General features: G+C 40.7%; 1 protein-coding gene across 1 annotated transcript; it reads right to left on the bottom strand.

Annotated features, from left to right (window-relative positions):
* LOC145484377 (monocarboxylate transporter 4-like) lies at nucleotides 1-19,847 on the bottom strand. Its single transcript, XM_081462993.1, has 4 exons — nucleotides 19,652-19,847; nucleotides 3,323-3,945; nucleotides 2,066-2,435; nucleotides 1-197 (listed from the first exon to the last, which is right to left on the bottom strand). The coding sequence occupies exons 1-4, from the start codon at nucleotides 19,845-19,847 to the stop codon at nucleotides 1-3; spliced, it is 1,386 nt and encodes a 461-aa protein (XP_081319119.1).

Here is a 19,847-nt window from a genome sequence, read left to right as displayed (position 1 = left end):
TTACACCTGGGTCTCCCACAGCATTACACTTGTATGGTCATTGTGCATTGTGCTTTCTAAAGAGTCTGAAGGTTTGTAATTCTGCGTCTTCTTTTTGTCGCAGACAAGGATTAGAAGCAATGCTGCTGCTGTATATTCTGTTGCAGCAACCATGATGAAAGATGGAACATATGTATGGAGACGATCTGTTATAAAACCTACAGAAGAAATAGAAGTCTTGATTATTGAGAAGCTAACCTTGTATTTTCACTCGCCTCTGATAACCAACCAGAGATACTTTGAACACAATAGACCAATTTTGATACATCAAAATTCAGCTTAAAACAATAAACCCCAGTACGAGGCTCCGACGAATAACTACAGAGTTTGTGGGGTTTATTCCCCAGAGCCTCGTACTGAGGTCTATTGTGTTAGGCTGAAGTTTAATATATCGAAATTAGTCTATTGTTGTAGCCTGCTTGATGGCAAACCTCTCAATTAGGAGTCTAACAAATCATAGGTGATATTTATAGCAAAGAGTTGATAAATATCGTGAAGAAATTGATAGATTTGATAAAGAAATTATCATCTTAAATAGTATGATCGTAACAAAGTATCCTGTACTAAGGGGACACCCCAAGGTTCCAGATAGGTTTTCAATGTAGGGTGACAACAAGGAATTCCCACTGCCTCCACCAAATATTAATTTGTTGGGTCATGTGGCTGACCCTGCAGGGTTTTTTTTTTTACCTGAGAGCCTCTACTTATCTGGAACACTGCACCCCCTAGATCCCTGTTAGTATCTGCTAGGAAGAAACGTTTGCTATTATTGAGGGTACTGATTAATATAAGTTTCACTGCAATAAGAGCTGGGTCTGGATAATTTAAGTGGCTAAGCAGTGTGGACATCAGCCACAAAATTAGCAAGATTTATTTGATCTGCATGTACTTTCCTAGTTGTATGAAACAGTTATGCACTTGTTGGATGTGAGATGGTTAGTCTTACTCTATGTCAAATGCCTTAGTTATCCACGAAATATTCTTCCATGTGCTATTATGCGTGGAACAACTGTTAGATTTTTAATTTGATAACTTAAACGGAGTCAATACATCCATGTTTGGTTCATTTTTAAAACGCTCTGATTACTGTATCCCAAATCATTGTTAGCTGCTTCTTTTCTGTAACCGCTGCAATATAGGCGCAGCTAAGTATCGACCATCAAGTTTCCTTCCGTGATTTCCAGAGTATTACGTGGGATATATTTTGTTATAAGAACCAGTTAATAGGACTATAGAATGAGATCAGTAACGCCCGTGATCGAAGAATCAGAAATCGCTAAAGAACTTGTCAAGACATAAGATAGGATTTAACCCGGAAACGTTGGTGAGTAAGTCTATTTCATCAGCATTTAATTTCAGCTTGTTCAGTTATGTTTGTTTTCCATTATTGTACATAGCTAGTTTGTCTTTCTCGTTTCGCGTGTAGAACCACTTACCCGCTGTTAGTAATGTAGCTTTATGTAATTGTAATTTCAGTCGACCTCGTCGTTATTAAATCAAGGAAATAAATCCAAAATAGTGACAAAGACTGGGTCATTTTCCTCGGTGGTATAGTGGTGGGAACAAGTTTCCGTGACAAGATTTTACTCGTGGCTCAGTTCGAGTCTGGCCACCTACATTTCCCACTAGAGTATGGAAATCTAATCTGATAAAAGTGGCAAAAATTATCTAATATCTGTTCTCAAATTAACGCATTCAAACAAAGAAAATCACAACCGTGGAGGAGGTTTGGATACCTAGTCTTAACTAGCATAGATTTTGACGATTTCACTTCTCCGTTTACTCCTTACTTTTTGTTTTAATGGAGAAGATATATCAAACACTCAAGACAATGTTTGATCGGCTATCCAAGCACCTCATCAAATTTCTTCAAAAATACTCCGCTACTCGTCTTATTTTCAACTCTCTTCTGGTTGTTTGGATATCCTGATGAAACACTGTATCTAGTGTTTGATATATTACTTCACAGAGCATTGCTGTAGATATAACACTATCTAGTCTGCCCATATTCACAGTAATAATTTACCTGCCAAAGGAGGGCCAGTGGCAGTTGTTGTTCCATAGAAAAGAGCAGCTAAACCAAATGCTGATGCTCTCTTACTTGGCTCCACACAGTAGAGTATGGTAATATTAAAAGTGCCTATTACAAGACCATCTGCTAATCCATAGGGAAAGGCAAATGCAATAAGCTGTCCATAGTGTTTAGCTTGAGAAAGAAAGATTGCAGACGAGCCATCTAGAATGAGACCAACCATGAACACATACAAGGGATTTACACGGCTCATGCTACACAAGAAACCGCCGAGCAATCGGCCAATAAATGTGGTGATACCGATATAAATGAAAAGCCTTGAAGCTGCATCAGCTGACACGTGGAGGCCTTCTGCAAATTTTACCTGCCGTGAAGAAAATGAGAGAATTTTTATATATTAATTTAAAAATTAATACATTGAAATACCATGATGTCTTAGCGGCAAATAGTGGTTATGATACTAAATATTTCTAGAGCCTTTTTGTACTTTGGCAAGCCCATACGACAAATCAAAATACAACTGAATGTACTGCAATTCTGAGTAATTAGAGGTATCAAAAGTGTCTTCATCTAAGCAATTTTTTTATCTTTTGTCAACTTTTTGTCATATTTATCATTATCAGTCCTTGTTGCAACATGAAAAATAAAACAAATTAGCTTTGTTTAACGAGGGTAACACACAACAGTCTTACGACTGACAAACCCGTGGCTCTCGAATTCCCGATCAAATTGGAATTAGAAATGTTGATTTTTGTGGAGGGAGGAAAACCGGAGAACTCGGAGAAAAACCCTCAGAGCAAGGACGAGAGCCAACAACAAACGCAACCCACATATGACACCGGGTCCAGGATTTGAACCCGGGCCACATTGGTGGGAGGCAAGCGCTCTCATCACTGCGTCACCCCTGCTCCCCCATGATAGGCTAACTGCGAACAATGCAACTTTATGTTGCACCATTTAGGTTTTGTTTCTGGAGTTCATTCAAGTTGACCAGGCTAAAATTTCCCATATATCTCAAACAGACAACAAAATTTATCTCGGTAACCACGCCAGCCCGCTCAGATCATCGGGCTCATATAAAGAGGCCCAGACGTCTTTATTACATGAGGACCCCTTGCAAAATGGGGTTCCAAAATTTTGATAAGTATTTTGCCAAAAGGGGTGGCCCAGGTACCTTGGGCCCATCCCCTAGATCTGCCACTGGATGATGGTAGTGTAAACAGCTTACTTCTACGTATAGCAGAATCTTACCAAGTGCAACCTTGGAACAAGGTGTCCTAACGAGGCCAATGTAAATGAGAGGGTCAAAATGACATACACCTTCTCCGTAAACACAGAGAAGTCTATCCACTCGTTTGGTTTTTCTGTAGTTCCTTCTTCCTGCTCATCTTGATTTTCTAAGTCTACATCTTCCTCGTTGAGGGTTTGGTTTTTTCCTCTCTTCGAATTTGTTACAGTTGGATCAAATGTCGAGCACAAAACACAAACAACTGAAATGATCCCAGCAGTTATGCGGTAAGTCTTTCTCCAGTCAAAGGAGTCCAGCAAGGCTTGTAGGATTGGTGCAACAATAATAATACCCAGTCCCGTTCCAGATGCTAAAATTCCAGTTGCTATAGATCGATACTTTTCAAAGTACTGTGATATTATGACATAGGAGGAAACAAAAAGGCAGCTGCTACCAAACCCAAACAAAACACTGTAAGTTATGTACATGATGTAGATACTTGACGCAAGAGATGAGAGTAAGAGGCTACTGACACACGATAATCCACCTATGATTGCAGTTAAGCGGCAACCAAGTCGATTCACCGATGCACTGGTCAAAGGGCCAAGAACAAATATAAAAGCTATTTGCACCGAACCAACCCAAGCTGAGGAATAGAAAATTGTGGTGCGTTAGAAGTTCAAATTGATTCATATCCCCAGTTTCTGTTCAGTAAAAGCATGAGGGGCTGGGTGGTGGTTGTGTCCATTTGGGGAGGAGAGGACGGAGTCTTTAAGTATCTAGGATCATGTGTACTAAAAGCATCAACGGTGGAATGTCGATCGCTACACTTGATCGATACCCTAGATCCACACTCGATCGAGACTTGATCGAAACCTCCGTTGACACTCACTCAATAGTCGATCGAGAGTCGACTAATTTTCGCAGACATACCATTGATTGTCGATACATATGAGTTGGTCGACACTTAACCGACTATTGACCGACTGTTGATAAGTGTCAATCAGGCGTTGACCGAGATGTCTACCGAGTATTAATCAAGATAGAGTGTTGATTGAGATGTCGATTGAGTGTTGGGATCAAGGGTGTCTATCGACACTCGACCGTAGATGTCTTTAGTCAGTACACCTTTAGACTCTACACAGTCATGCATGATCAAGTGCTTTTCTTATTAACAAACACTCAACATTCTAAAAATAAGAGGCGCAATGGCCTCATGGTTACTGCACCCTCTGGATCGAGCGGTCCGAGTTCGTGCCACTTCCTTGACTAACGTTAATCCTTTTCTTCTTTCATACATATTCTTCGCATGGCCCCGGTTGTTCGAAATTAAAGCCGATTAAGATAACCCGAGGTTAGCGGTTATTCCGCGATTAAATTTCTTATTCCTGGGATAACTAATCGGTGGATAAAATGATGTTCCTGAAAACAGATTTAATCTTCGATTAACTATCCTTCGATTAAACTCGGATTAAGCCGGTAAAACCGGTTTGTAACTGGTCTGTGGTGGGAGAAAATGGTGTAGCACTAGGGGAGGGAAGAGATAATTATGACGGCTTCTACAAAATAGATACGAATTGTACACACATATATAATGAGGGTTCTGAGACATTTTGTGAGAGCTTTAATTTTACGAAATAAGACTCTCAGGTATGAAACAATTTTCTTAAATTATTTAATAACTGAGAGTCTTATTTCGTAAAATTAAAGCTCTCACAAAATGCAACAGAAGCCCTCATTATATATGTGTGGGGTTAGAATCTCGGCGCAGCGTGGATATGCAAATTTGATGGAAGGTATTTTGGCTGCATTTGTTACTGTTTCTCAATACGAACCACTTCGTGGAGGAAGCTATTTTGCTGTCCCAAAAAAATTGCAAAATAATAAAGCAATCATTAACATCCAAAACAGAGACAATCAGTGGCTCACAAGGAGAGAGAAAAGTAAGAGATCAAATTGACCAATGGATTGCAAACAGCCTGGAAACATGTTCAGTTTGTTCTGGGCGGAGCCTTTGTTGTTGCGAACCACAAAGACTCAGTGAAGGATCATTTCCGCATTACAGCAAAATACCGCGGGGCCGCGCATAATGAACAAACGGTGCCAATCCCAGTTGTATTTCATAACCTTTTGATGCAGGCAATGTCGAGAGTGCATGGAGAAATAAAATGCATACCAAACAACACGGAAAATTACGTTTCATTCTCACTGAGAAATCTTAGATTCACCGATAGTGTGAATTTCTTGCTTAGCAGTCTGGATTCTCTTGTAAAAGGCAGTGACCCCCAAGTCTTTCAAAATAACAGAAAAGGTACAAAGACGAAGAAAAAAAGGCTGCTCTTAAAAAAAGGAATTTACCCGCACCAATACATGAATTCCTTTGAAAGGTTTAGTGAGGCAAAGCTGTCTGCAAAAGAAGCGTTTTACTCAAAGCTAAATGACAAGAGCATTACGGAAGAAGAGTATGAGCACGCGCAGAAAGTTTGGGAAGTATTCGGGTGCAAAAACCTTGGTGACTTTCACGATTTGTACGTAACAACAGACGTGTTTCTGTTAGCAGGTGTTTTCGAAAACTTTAGAAAGGTATGTATGGAAAAATACGGGCTGGATCCGGCGCATTATTACAGTTCGCCGGGCTTGAGCTGGAATGCTCTTCTGAAAAAGACGGGCATGGAGCTTGAGCTCTTGGCAGATCAAGAAATGGACCTTTTCATCGAGAGAGAAATCAGAGGAGGCATCTCAATGGTGAGCAAGAGTTATATTTTAGTCTCCCCAATTAGTAGAGCACTTGTGCTCAGCTACTGAGACTGCGACTTAAATACAGTTGTCATTCATTCATTCATTCATTCATTCATTCATTCATTCATTCATTCATTCATTCATTCATTCATTCATTCATGTAAAGGCGAACAACAGGCTGGTTTAAGGATATGACCTGGGCAAACCAATAAATCATACAACTTTCTTAGACGCGAATAACTTTTACGGCTGGGCTATGAGCTTGCCACCGCCAAAAAGCTGTTTCAAGTGGAAGCGTGTAATGCTCAAAGAAGAAGAAAAAATGAAAATGAAAGAAAATTCAAAGAAGTGATAGATACTATAGGTGGACCTGGAGTACCCTAAAGAGCTGCACGAAGAATATAAGAGCTACCCACTTGCGCCGGGGAAAAAGATCATCGAAAAGGAGTTGATGTCGGTTTACCAAAAGTGTTTGATGGAAGACTTGAATTTAGACCCGCCGAAAGGCGAGAAGATAGTGCTGACGCTGGAGGACAAAACAAATTACGTGGTCCACTAGAGGAACCTGCAGTTTTATCTCAAACAAGGGATGTGTTTGAAAAAGGTGCACAGAGCGATCGAGTTTCAACAAGAACGCTTGATGGAGCCATACTATTCGGATGAAAACTGAATTCAGCAAGAAAGAAAAAAAGCGATTTCGAGAGTAAATTTTACAAACTGATGAACAATTCTGCGTTCGGCAAAACGATGGAGAAGTTGAGAAACCGCGAGGATGTGAAGATTGTTCGAAGCTGGGAGACAGACGAGAGACGTCGTTTGGTGGCCAGCCCTTCATCTGCATGGCATGCATGAGATATTTGGAAATAACTTGGGAGGCATACACATGCACTGAAGCAAGCTCCTCCTGAACAAGCCTGTTTACACAGGTATGACAATTCTCGAGGACAGTAAGATCTTGATGTATAACTTTTTCTATAACTTCTCGGTTGAAGACTAAGTACGGGCCGAAGTGCGAGCTTATTTACGCAGACACAAACAGCCTTCTCTTAGATATCCAGACGGAAGACGTCACAAAGCGGATAATATGGTGGAAGACATTGGTTTGTATGACACAAGCAACTATCTACAAGACAACATGCTGTAAGGTGACAGAAATAAAAAGGTTCTGGGCAAGATAAAAGATGAGTGCCAGGGAAGGACGATTAAGGAAGCAGTTGCTATAAGGCCAAAAATGTATTCAGTCTTGGAAGAAAACCAAAAACATAGCAGGAAAGCCAAGGGGGTAAAAAAGAATATGGTGGAAAAAGAGGTTAGGCGCGAGTACTACAAAGAATTGATTTTCGCGAGAAATCAATTCTGGCACGAAATGAACATTCCTTGCAGCGAGGGCCACGAGATATATGGCATGCATGTGAAAAAGGTTTCACTTTCACCCTTTGATACAAAGCGTTGGATAGAGGATGACGGAGTGCACACACTGGCATACGGGCACAAAGATATCAAAGAACGGCATTAGCAGGGGTAAGCTGTGTATTTGGAGGCACAACCAACAGTTCTTCGGGGACAAAGCCGCGCTTAGGTCCGTCATACAAATAATAGATAACAGGCTCATACGGTTTAGTTAAAGTTCTTTCAAGATGGTAGACTTTCAAAGACCAGATTGGGTCTGTAGCTCTTTTACTCCCACCTTAAAGTTCACCGGGTTGATAGAAGTATCTTACATTAATGAGAGGGGAGGAGCTTTTTTTCTTTCAATACAACAGGTCTGGAATACTTCGTAGAGGGTTTGGAGGTGACAGCCTTGTCTTTGATTGCGACAACTGGTTTTTTTCCGATGAGACTAGTCACCCGGCTCATTGTTAAGAGCGCTAACAACGTCGGGAAGTCTTTTGACCCACGCAGTCGACCGCTGGCCAGAAGTTAGGAGCATTTCCACGGCACACTGATGACCAAAATAGTGCTGGGCGAGCGTGCGGTTGAAACGTTCAACGATAGTTTTATCTCAGTGAATTTCAGTGCGCCCACGGCGAATACATGTTTTGTAGCTTTCAATTTCTTTGGTCACACTTCCCATGAACTCGCAGCCAGGGTCAACTTGCAACATCTGTGGCCAGTTCAAAGGGCTGTGCTTGTAAGTCGACTGAAAAGCCTTCGCAACTTCTGCAGAGTCTTTCGAGGTCAGAAGCTCAGCTTCTTTGTAACGGCTGGCCACGTCGACAACAGGAAGCGCGTATTTGTAAACTTTGCAGCCGCGGGGAAGTTTGTCGTTTGGCAGAAAAAGAAGGTCCGCTGGGCGGAAAGTGTAAGGCCACCATACGTCGAATTTTGGGCGACGAACGTAGCGCGGAGCCGGGAGGGAAATCCGCCAAAGAGCTTGTTTGAAGAGCCACTGCTTGGCAGTTTCTTCAGGTACTTTCGCAGCTTCTGCTAATTTTTTGATAGCAGCGATGCCTTTCTAGTAGCCCATGGGACTGTAGTAGACTTTTGTGAGCTTGGTGTCCATTATGTTACCCCGCGAAAAGTTCAAAGAAAACCACAAGCTGCATAGCCGAGAGCGAGCGCGCTGCCGCCCACAAAAATCAACTAGCCTTGTTTCTGCTGCTCTCTGAGTTGATAAAAGTCAGAGAATGAGGGTTCTTTGGGGGGGGAGGGGGGGATCAGTGGCTGATCTGGGTGTGCCTGGTTATAGAGTTTGAACGCGTACTCGGTGTTCGTGAAGTTCTGCTTTTCTTGTTCTTTGATTTCCCTGTTGGTTGCGATCCAATCAAGAAGCCTGGTGCGGTCGCGCGTACATTTGGCCCTAGCGGCATTATATGCTTCAAGGGATTTGTTATACCGCTTTTTCTCTTTCCAATGCGGCCTTTTCGTCGTCGTCAGACAAATACTTTGCAAGATAGTTTCCGCTGATGAAAGCCGCGTTAAGAACTGTGGCTCCGATCATCATCTGAATACTAACCATCGTGTATAGCAATATGTTTTTAACTGGTTGGAAGTATCTTCTGGTCCTCTAGATACTGTTTCAGCGCGACGCTGCTAGCCATGACAGCTTTGAACTTTGCATAGCGCATGACGTTGCTGCTGGGGTCAGAGGTGAAGTTTTTAAATTAGAAAATTATTTACCGGTGTGTCTTACAATGTCCGCGCCAGAAACCTTTGTCCAACGCACAATGAAAAAATATTAAGCACCATGAAGACCGAGCACGCGGTCAAGCGCATCACCTTTGGCCGCACTGAAGCCAACCCCGGCGAGACGCTGCATGTTTCAGTACCCAAGCGTCCTCGACCGTTTTGCTAACTACACCCAAATACGGGATTGCTTCAACGCAAAACTTCCAACTTCCGATTGCAAAAAATCAATGAGATTTCAACCGCCCTAAACAATGAGGTCCAGTTCGTAGAGCCGTTCACCGTTGGCACAGGGCATTCAGAAAAATACATCTTCCCAGACCTGACGAAAGTGCGCCCAACATGGTGTACAGCAATGGGATAGAAAGTAAGGACATTTGGAAGGAGGTCAACGACCATCGATTGGTTGCAAAAAATATAAACGAGAAAAAAAGGTGGTTAACTGGAAAGCTGGCGGCTCTAGTATTCTCTCAACAGCGTTTTCAAGTGCGAGCTTAGGATCGGCTCTGTCTGTGGTTGGCTTGCCGGCCACAATTCCATTAGGTGGTGAAGGTGGCTGTCTCGCTCTCGTTTCGTCAGGTCTGATAATCGCCAGCAGTAAACTTGATTCGAAGATTGAAAAAACATCAGGAAATTGTTACTCTTGCTATCGCAAAACGTGAAACTAATGAACATCTGCTTTCCAAAGCACTAGCTAATAACGAGGTCTCTGACACAGAGTTTCAGTCAATTATGACTGAATTTTCACAGAATAATGTGCTAAAAGAAGCTGTGAGGGCTAAACTGACACGCCAGCCGTCTCGTCCTGATGTTGAATCAAAGGGCTCTATCAGCCCACTCATTCATGCTTTCAGCCATGAAATGATGTAAGTGTTTATTGTGCACCAATAAGTTTTATATTTTAATGAATACAAGACAGTCATAATGACTATGCCATTATCTAGGGTGAGTTGTTGAAGCTCTGATGGTGAGCTTCAGTTACATCAGTTATCTGTTAATGAAGTTGAAAGTGTACAAGCTTGGTTTTCGAAGGAAAGCTTCTTATTTGATGAAGTTAGTTTGCCAAGACAATCCACCTTGTACTCAAAGGAAAAACAGGGTTTATTTGACGTGTGGGCTGTACCTCCGTAAAAACAAACGGCGACGACATGGCATTTTCAGATGGCCAGCGGTAACACCCCAACTATATAGAGCGTTTCCTATTGGCACCAGTCAACGCGGGAAAGTTGAGATGGCCAAGTGGATAACGAGTTCGCCTTGATATCCAGCGACCGAAGTCAGGCGGAGGTTCGAGCCCTAGTCAGGCTTTCTTCTCGCACCGTTATTTCCGGTTAACATCAGCATAAATTAATCAACATTTAAAATCCGTTTACTCCGATTAAAAATTCTACGCCGATTAAAAAGCCTACGGGGATTAAAAGTCCAGGCAGAGTCCCGGATGAAGGCCAACATCGCTAAAACTCATTCATTGCGCATGCGCGCACGAATGAGTTAAAAAACAATCTCGTTCTCAGAGTCTTCGTTCCCCTTGACCAGCGGTCGGAAAACGAGAGCAACCATTTCAGACTGCGCAGTGAAACCGGATGGGCAGACTTCGGTTATTTCAAAATGGTTGCTCCTAGAGCTCTCGTTTTCCCACCGCTGGTCGAGGGGAACGAAGACTCTGGGAACGAGATTGGTTAAAAAAATGAAAAGAGACATCCGAAGCGAGGTAGAAGAAGAGTTTCGGAAAAAAATAACTGCTCAGACCGCCGGTTCGAATTAACATTTCAAAACAAACGGTTTCATTTGCATATTGTAATGATAACATGATTGTAATCTCTCAGACGTTTGTGTTTCTTGTGAATGAATATTTCACGCCAGAGTGGCAAAAAAATGTGCGTGATATAACACGCGAAGTCGTTAAGTGCTCACATGAAGTCTATTTTTGACGCTGTTCCACAACTTCCTTTATTCATATCATTATTATAGTATTTCACATTGATGTCATATCATCGTTTTGGAAATGTAATTCCGTGCGATTTCAAGCTTGACCAAGATTCAAGAGACTTGAAGCTTTAGTTTCTTTTTTATTGTTAAAAGAAAAAATACACGGATAATTAGATTTGGAAACACTGACAAGCAAGTCTGGGCAAAGAAACTTTTTTGCTGAATAAGCGCTTATGATTCGCATCGTCGAAACAATACAACCCTCATTACAGATTATTTGAATGCAATTCTACTATTAAAAAATAAAATAAAATATGTCATCCCGCGTTTTTCTAAGTCATTTTGAGTTTTAAGAGTCGCTCTTCTGATTCCCTCTCATAAGGACGGATTCCTGTTTGGTTTCTTCGCCTTTCGCTTCTCAAGCCGGCTTTTGCTGTCAAGACATCAATTTCCCCCAGAAGCTTCTTTCTTTTCTTTTCATCTTTGAGGATCTTGTTCTAATCTGACATAACATTCTTCCACTGTTCTACCTTTGTCTCCACTGTGTTAAGTTCCACCACTTCCAACGATTCGAGTATGGAAGTCATGTTAAAGTACATCTTTAGATGCCTCCCCATGAAGGCTTCCATCATTTTGACAGAGTCTTGCAATCTTCTACGAACAACCGCGTACCTTCGTGTTAATTCATCCAAACTTGGCATGATATTTTGACAAAAGACCGTAAACCACAACCAAAACCAACTATTTGCCAACTTTTCTGCCAAGAAAATAATTTCCGGGTTAATTCGTGATTGGTTGGCGAAATCATGTGATATAGACGTGGTTAAATTTGCTCTGTTTTTATTCAGGTTTCCATTGCTGTTTAAAGCTCTATTCACGCAGCCACGCGCGTCTCGTTCTTGTGACAGCCTGGCTAAACAACTTCGAATTTGCATATCCACGCTGAGCCGAGATTCCAACCCCACACACATGTATAATGAGGGTTTCTGTTACATTTTGTTAGAGCTTTCATTGCCCCCGCAGGGTTTTGGCCCAGCAAGAGGCCAAAACCCGAGGAGGCACCCTAGCATTCCCCGCGTGTACACATACAAGGAATTTCAAAAAAGTAAGAAATGTGTTGGTAGTTGCCCCCGCAGGGTTTTAGCCCGGAGGCCAAAACCCGAGGAGGCACCCTAGCGTTCCCCGGGTGTATACATACAAGGACAAAGAATATTTGTTGAAAAAGTAAGAAATGCGTTTGTAATGGGGGAAGCATTCTCGATTTGACGAAACTAGGCACGCTCGGTGGTCTCTGGTAATATTTTAGCAAGGGCGCGCGGTAATGTCGGGTACTTGCAACCACGAGGTCGCGTTTTGTCTGGCAGGTCTTTTTTGCAGGGTGCAGGGTGCAGGTTGCAGGTTGCAGGTTGAAATTTAATTATAACTGGAAAACCGCCGGCACTAAAAATAATAACAGGAGCCATAATCGGGGACGGAGACCGTAAGCGCGCGCCATTTCTAGTATTGGGGTTGTCCCCATGATATGGGACAATAATTCTATTTTTAGAACAAATTGCGCCATCGCCCGCGGCACACGCGCGTACATGCTGCGAGGATTTTTGCGGATGTCGCGCGGGGGAAATGGCGTCCGAAATTCCCGATATTTTTTATGTTTTTGGCCCACAACTCAACGCGTTTACGTCTGTTGGAATTTTGCTTAAGTATTTTCGTCGTAAGCTGCTCCAGTTTGAGTGAAGTAAGACAGTGTCGAATTTGGGTATGTTCCGCTTTAAGCTTAGATATATATCGCTGACCAAGTTGTGTTCTGACGGATGCTTCTTTTACATGAGCTGCACATTACTCCACTTTAAATTTCACATATGTTAAAGATTAACAGCTTTTCCATTACACAACAAAAAACTAGCTCGATATATTTAGATATAGCAGAGCTTCAGGACCTCATAGTTTCCTAGCTCCTCTTGCCACACGCTTCCGAGGAATTTGCCAGTCTATCGCGACCGAAAAGTAAAACAAAATAATTGCTAGTTTGAGTTTCGCCTGAATTGTAAGCAACGCTTGATGTTTCATTAAGGCCCAATAACTTTACGTCCGTAGACACCGCTCAGTTTTATTCGTGTAAAAATCCAGTAAATTCTCTGTTGTCGATGAATGAGAGCGCCCGCCGATGCGTGTTTTGTACAGTCAGTAAACATGACAAATTGTACTTCCGCCGCACTTTCTGAAAGCGTAGATCGAACTCAAACAATAACTCTATAGTTTTTAAATATGTTTAAGCTTGATAAATGTTTGAGAACATATTAAAAGCTAAGCTGAAAATATGCGAATAAAGCAGAAATAATCAGCAAAGTTACGATGACGCTTTCTTTAATCAACTTCGAATAACCATTTCGATTTTGTTGATCGAGTTATCAAACTCCTTGTCTATTTCCATTTTCGCAGTGTAAAACTTCACTATGCTTATGTTGAAGAAACACACATGATGTTAGTAGCCTTTTTTGCGTTCGTGAAATTTGTTGCAGCATCTCAGCAGAAAAGATAACGAAAGAAATCTTTGTCAAGATTTGTTGACAATTGAAAACAACGACTCGGACTTGAAAGTGCACGAGCCGCACTATGCAAATGAGCTAATTGTACGCGTCAGACTTTCCTTTCAAAAACTTTTGCAAACTCACCAAACAAGCAGAAACAATAAGAAACCATCAAAACAGGTTTTGGTTATGATTAACCATTGTCCGAGAAACTCACAAATTAACTCGATACCAGAGTAGAGAGTTTTCTTGCTATATTCTTAAGTCAGAACAAACACAAAAACATATGCGTAAGCTTACAACTAGCGCGAGCAGATCTTATTATTCATTCCCAGCGCGAGATTGAAGTCTTGTTTTCGACCCCGAAAAACCCACCTTTTCCGTTGGCTCAGAGCATAAAACTACGTATAAGCGCCCTGGTTCTTAGTCCCTGTCTTATTCCCTGCCATCGCTGTGAAAGATACGCAAGAGAGTCTCTCAACTCTCACCATTTGATCATGCAACGTGACAACATCCACACGAGAACCCCCGACATGTGCGTGGATCCGCGCGGATATATGACGTCAGGATGGCGCAATTTGTTCTAAATATAGAAAAATTGTCCCATATCATAGGTGCGCGCGGATCCCAAGACTTACGGTCTCCGTCCCCGATTATGGCTCCTGTTAATAACCTATAAACTCGTCAGGGGTTCTTACATAAGGTAGTTCGCCTCTTTCACATAGTGATAACACGCTATTATTAATTTTCAGGCCTTCTTTGGCAATCTTCTAACTTGTTACGCCGTGTACAGAAACCAGAGACTTCGTACGCTTCCCAACATGTTTGTGATCGCACTTGGTGTGAGCGATGTTCTCGTGTCCATCGAAAACACGATCGATCCGCTATAAGTACTTATCGATCGACACGCTGAGACCAGTGAAATCTCTTCAAAGCCATCTGGATGGCCGCTCCACAGACGTTTCCATCGATTCCAGATTTGGCTCGGGTCTTCCCTTAACAACAGAAGATTACCATCACAAAGGAAGCAAATAAGTAAAGAAATGAACTAATAAAAAATCGATTTCAAAGATCCTGAATATTGATTTTGGGAGAAAAACAACTCGGAAGGTATCGTAACAAATTCTGAAGTATATTAGAAATTCGAGGCCAGTGTGGTTCTTAGGTTCTTATTGCGCATGTAGAATTCTCAATGCGCTTACAATTGCATATGATTAAAAAGAATTAAAATCTAACTACAAGATGTAATTATTAAAATCTATGACTAGGTTAAAACTATTACAAAAAAGAAATATTTTAAGGTTTTGTTTAAAAATCGCTATGGTCTCAGACTGTTTGATATAAAAAGGCAGGTCATTCCAAAGTTTCGTAGCGTAAAAAGAAAAGGATCTTTGACCGTATGTACTTTTTTTCACGTCCGGAAATTGTAAGAGTAATTGGCCAGATGATCGAAGAGAACGAGCTCGTTTATAGGCGTTAAAAAGAGAAGTTCAGTAGGTTGGTGAAAGACCATTAAGGGCTTTGTAGGTTAACAGTAGGATCTTAAAAACGATGCGTGATTTGACAGGAAGCCAGTGCAGGTCCTTGAGGGCGGGAGTAATATGTTCTTTCCGCTTAGTTCCAGTAATCAGTCGCGCCGCAATGTTCTGAATTCGCTGCAGTTTATCATGCTCAAGCTTAGGGAGGCCGTAAAGTGTACTGTTGCAGTAATCCAGGCGTAAAATGACAAAAGCGTTCACGATACATTTGAGATTGTCATGTGAGAGATACTTTCCCATCCGGCTTATTGATCGCATTGCCAGGATAGCCTTCTTACAAATGTCATTAACGCGTTGTTTTAGGCTCAGTTCCTTGTCTAATATGACACCCAAATTGCGTACTTTGTCAGAGAGTTCGATTGTAGTATTGCCAAATGAAAAACAATTAAGAACAGGATGCTGTGCAAAACGGGAAGTAAATTGGATGACCTCTGTTTTACCAGGGTTGCATAAGAGCATGTTTAGAGTGTTTCAATTTATAACATCGTCAATGCAGTTTCGAAGAGTGTCTAGGGCAGGAGAATAATCATTGGGATTTATAGCGATATAAAGTTGAGAGTCGTCAGCATAGAACATGGAGTCAAGTTTTTGTGCAGCTACAATATCTTGGAGAGGTGCCACGTACAAACTAAACAGAAGAGGTAAAAAAAAAAGCTCGACTTCCGTTCCGTTCCGAATTCCGTTCTGCTTTCGAGATACGTTTGCTCGGATATCAAGACAAACGGTTTGTTTCGGAACAGCAGAATAGTTTGACTTATTTTTTGTTTCGCTATTATTTTTTAACCTTTTTTACCCTATAAAGTTCTACTGAGTGAAATTTTTGTAAAAGAAATATTAGTTTCCATCAAGGCAACCAATTTTTTTCAAGAAAATACTCTTCGCATCCTTTCTAACGAGATATGGTAGACTGCTCTGCTGTAAATGGTATCGTGAAAGTGTTATGCAAAGAATATCATGTGATAGAATGAGTTAAACAGAATGTGTTGGTTTAGTTAACTTAGTTGATTGTTTGGATCATATTCATGGTAAGATGCCTAAGTTACCGGAAGAGTATGAATGATATAGTTTACAAAAAAAAAATAAAATTTTTAGTTCATACAAAAATGTTCAATACTTACTGTTTTCAAGCAGCAGAAATAAAAGAAAGCGGGGGCAGATTTAGTGATAACTATAACTAGTTTTACGAAATAGGACTCTCAGTTATGAAATAACTCAAGAAAATTGTTTCATACCTAAGAATATTATTTCGTAAAATTAAAGCTCTCACAAAATGTCGCAGAACCCTTATTATATGTGTGTGTCTTGTTGTTGAATAAAAGGAAGAAGAAAGCCCAATTTTTATATCTCAACCACATTTGCTTTCTATGAGAGCCAATAAAAAAGCTTAAATTAAAATTAGAGTTGTGATAAAAAATCTGTGCAAGATAAAGCTCGGCGAAGCTCGCTGAATCATTCATCAGGCGGAAAATCAGTGAGCTTCGTTCTAATTTTCAGCCTTACTTCTTTTAATTTAATGTCGAAATTTAGAATAGCCTCTATTCGCATGGGCTAATAAAGTAAGTTTGGCTAGGGGAAAATTCTAGAAAAGAGGAAAGCCATAAACTAAGAAAAGAAGCGAAAGCGGAGATTGATTATCTTAATAAATTCTGCCGAATGAGAAAAACAACGTTTTGAAGAATAAGCAAGGTCGACAGTAAACGAAACTTTAACAATATTTTGATTATAATACTCGCCTTTATCAAGCCAAAAAAGCTTTTAATTCAACCACCGATCTTTCCTTTAACATTACAGCGGTTAGTAAGCGACGATTTCTACCTCTGAGAACGGAAATGTTGAAATTTCTCACGATTTGTTGCTTCGCCCTCGTTGTGTAAAACATATATTTTGCTGATCGCCGGACACCGGCCTTCTGTGTTGTGAAAAATCGCGGGAAAACCGGACGCGGGATGGCTTGTCCGTGAGAGAATAGTAACATCCATTTTGGAAAGTCTTAAATCAACAAACTGTAAGTCCGCCAATTTGATTTCCTTGTCCGCTTTTTCATCCAATTAGCTAGTTTCCAAAAGGTCTAGATAGCAACAGACATGTAAAGATTTTAAGGAAAACGACCAATTTTTTAAGTTTAAAAGACATGTTTCGACAGAACTTCTGTCATCTTCAGTTGAATGAATGATTACAAAGCAAGTTGAATAATAAGTAGGCAAAAATGCTAATTAAGACAAATAGTAACAACAGAACGTGAAAAGGTGTAAATTAAAAGGATAATTTTAGATTTACATGGTGTAATTGCTGATTGAGGCAAGGTAGTTCTTTTTGAATATGGATAGCCTCCTTTATCTTGAGTTGAAAGCTGGTCGGCAAGATTTCCGTATAACCCCATACATTTATTATGCATACAGTTCTTTGTTTAACTAAACAATAGCGAAAACAATAGCGCTCCTTTGAGACTTATCTGATTTGAATAACTCTAAATTTTACCATTTTTTTTTTTAAGTGTCGCATACTTTTAGACAAAAACGGAACGATTTCTTGGAGAACCGAAACGAGATATCATAACTTTGGGTGCATTTACCGTATTTTTAAACTGAGCACAGGCGTAAAACTGCTTAAAATAATAGTGATTTAGACCTGTTTGCTAGTTTAAAAAAGCTTAAAAATACTGTTTTAGGCCTAAGCAAAACCGGCTGCTTGCGGTTAGCTGTAATCTGTTGCGCGGGTTAGCGACTATTATACGAATTTTGTAAATGTAAACAAAGTGAAATAAAATTTTAGCTTACCTGCCGCGTCTCTCCGCGTTTTTTTCCCCTTGGTTTCCTTCCTAAAATTCAGACCCATGCGATGAATCTGTGTATTTTGTTTCTTTCCTCCATGAAGTGGCGATCAGATCGCGAACTGTACATACAGTGGTACGAGGAACAATTTACGCATCTTTGCGCACTTCGTATAAGTGGGCGATATGCTTGATAATGTTTCCAAAAGGATCATCTCCATAGTGCTGACGCCACAACTATTCCTCTAGACAGCTTTCGAAGAGATCTTTGGATGTTCCTTTACGAGGCATACTTCGTTTGACTCCCCATCATGTATTTTCAATGCGCTGGGTGTGCGCACCTGTGTCTGGGTCTACGAAGTTTAGGGTGTGGTTGACTGTAAGAAGCGATTGGGAGAAAGAAAGAAATCACCCCTCCCCCTTTATTCATCAGGGACCCACACATGCGATGCATGTTTTCGTGCAGCGTACAACATGCGTTGAACACATGAATAAGTAAAGTGTAATGTTAATTTTTTGGAATGCGAACTAGTCAAGTAAAATAAAAATTATTTTTGGAGGGGTAATTCTCAACTGAACCTCGTAGTGTAGTGGTGTAGAAGAGAAACTGGTAAGCGAGAAGTGTGCGAAAGGTAAGTGGTTCGAGACCTGATGGGGTACAAGAAAAAAAAGGAAAAAAATCCGTAAGGAGCCTGGGTAATATGGAGAAGAAAAAGAGGGGAGAGAGGAGCTAGGGGAAGAAGAGAATCGGCGAAAAGACAACGCGCGATAGCGCGCCACAGCGCGCAATCAAATCTTTTATTCATACAGTAAGTTGTAATTATCAATGTATATATTCAATACCTTAGGGAGTTGCTATTGTTTTCAAAAACAATAGAGCGCATACATAATTAATAATTCTGCATGCATAATAAATGTATGGGGTTATACGGAAATCTTTCCGCTGGTAGTGGCGTGATCTAAAATATGAAAGCAGTCTATTGAACACAATGAGCGACGCCACTACCAGCTTTCAACTCAAGATAAAGGAGGCTATCCATATTCAAAAAGAACTACCTTGCCTCAATCAGCAATTACACCATGTAAATCTAAAATTATCCTTTTAATTTACACCTTTTCACGTTCTGTTGTTACTATTTGTCTTAATTAGCATTTTTGCCTACTTATTATTCAACTTGCTTTGTAATCATTCATTCAACTGAAGATGACAGAAGTTCTGTCGAAACATGTCTTTTAAACTTAAAAAATTGGTCGTTTTCCTTAAAATTAGCTATTTATTTTAAGTGTCCCCTATTAGTAGAGGGTTTTTACCCTCGGCTAGACTTCTTTGACACGTTAATAAAGTTTTCATTTATTCATTCATTCATTCATTCATTCATTCATTCATTCATTCATTCATTCATTCATTCATTCATTCATTCATTGATCCACCTCGAACTTCGAGGAACAGAATTTAATCGAAGGATAAATTTATTCCGTGGATTAGGACGATTTAATCGTGGGTTAGGGCTAATTCGCTTTCGAACAACCGGGGCCTGAATTAAAATTTAACGTCAACTGTTCGTTAATTCTTGCCCGTCCCTGATTAAATAATGACGCTCCGCCATACTGACAAAAACTAGTTCCCCTGTGTTCGTTTTAAGCTTATGTTTATAGCCGAATACGTCAAAACATATGTCGAATTATCAATAGACTATATATAGCTATCAACTATAAACTTACCTATACGTTCCCGTGATTCTTGAAAATAGTCCATCAACACTGGAAACAGAACTCCAAAGTTGAGCGAGATGCCGAGCGTTAGACCAAGGGTGAAAGTGGCAGAGAAACAAACCAGCCACGACCAGGCACTGTCAGGATCTCTTCTGCATCTACATTTTGCAGCTACATTCGACGAGAAAGGATTACCGCAAGCCAT

The sequence above is a fragment of the Orbicella franksi genome, chromosome 4 (assembly GCF_964199315.1).
Source record: "Orbicella franksi chromosome 4, jaOrbFran1.1, whole genome shotgun sequence".
In the NCBI taxonomy this organism is placed as follows: domain Eukaryota; kingdom Metazoa; phylum Cnidaria; class Anthozoa; order Scleractinia; family Merulinidae; genus Orbicella; species Orbicella franksi.
The sequence above is the reverse complement of the archived record's forward strand: the minus strand, read 5'-3'. Positions and strand labels throughout refer to the sequence as shown.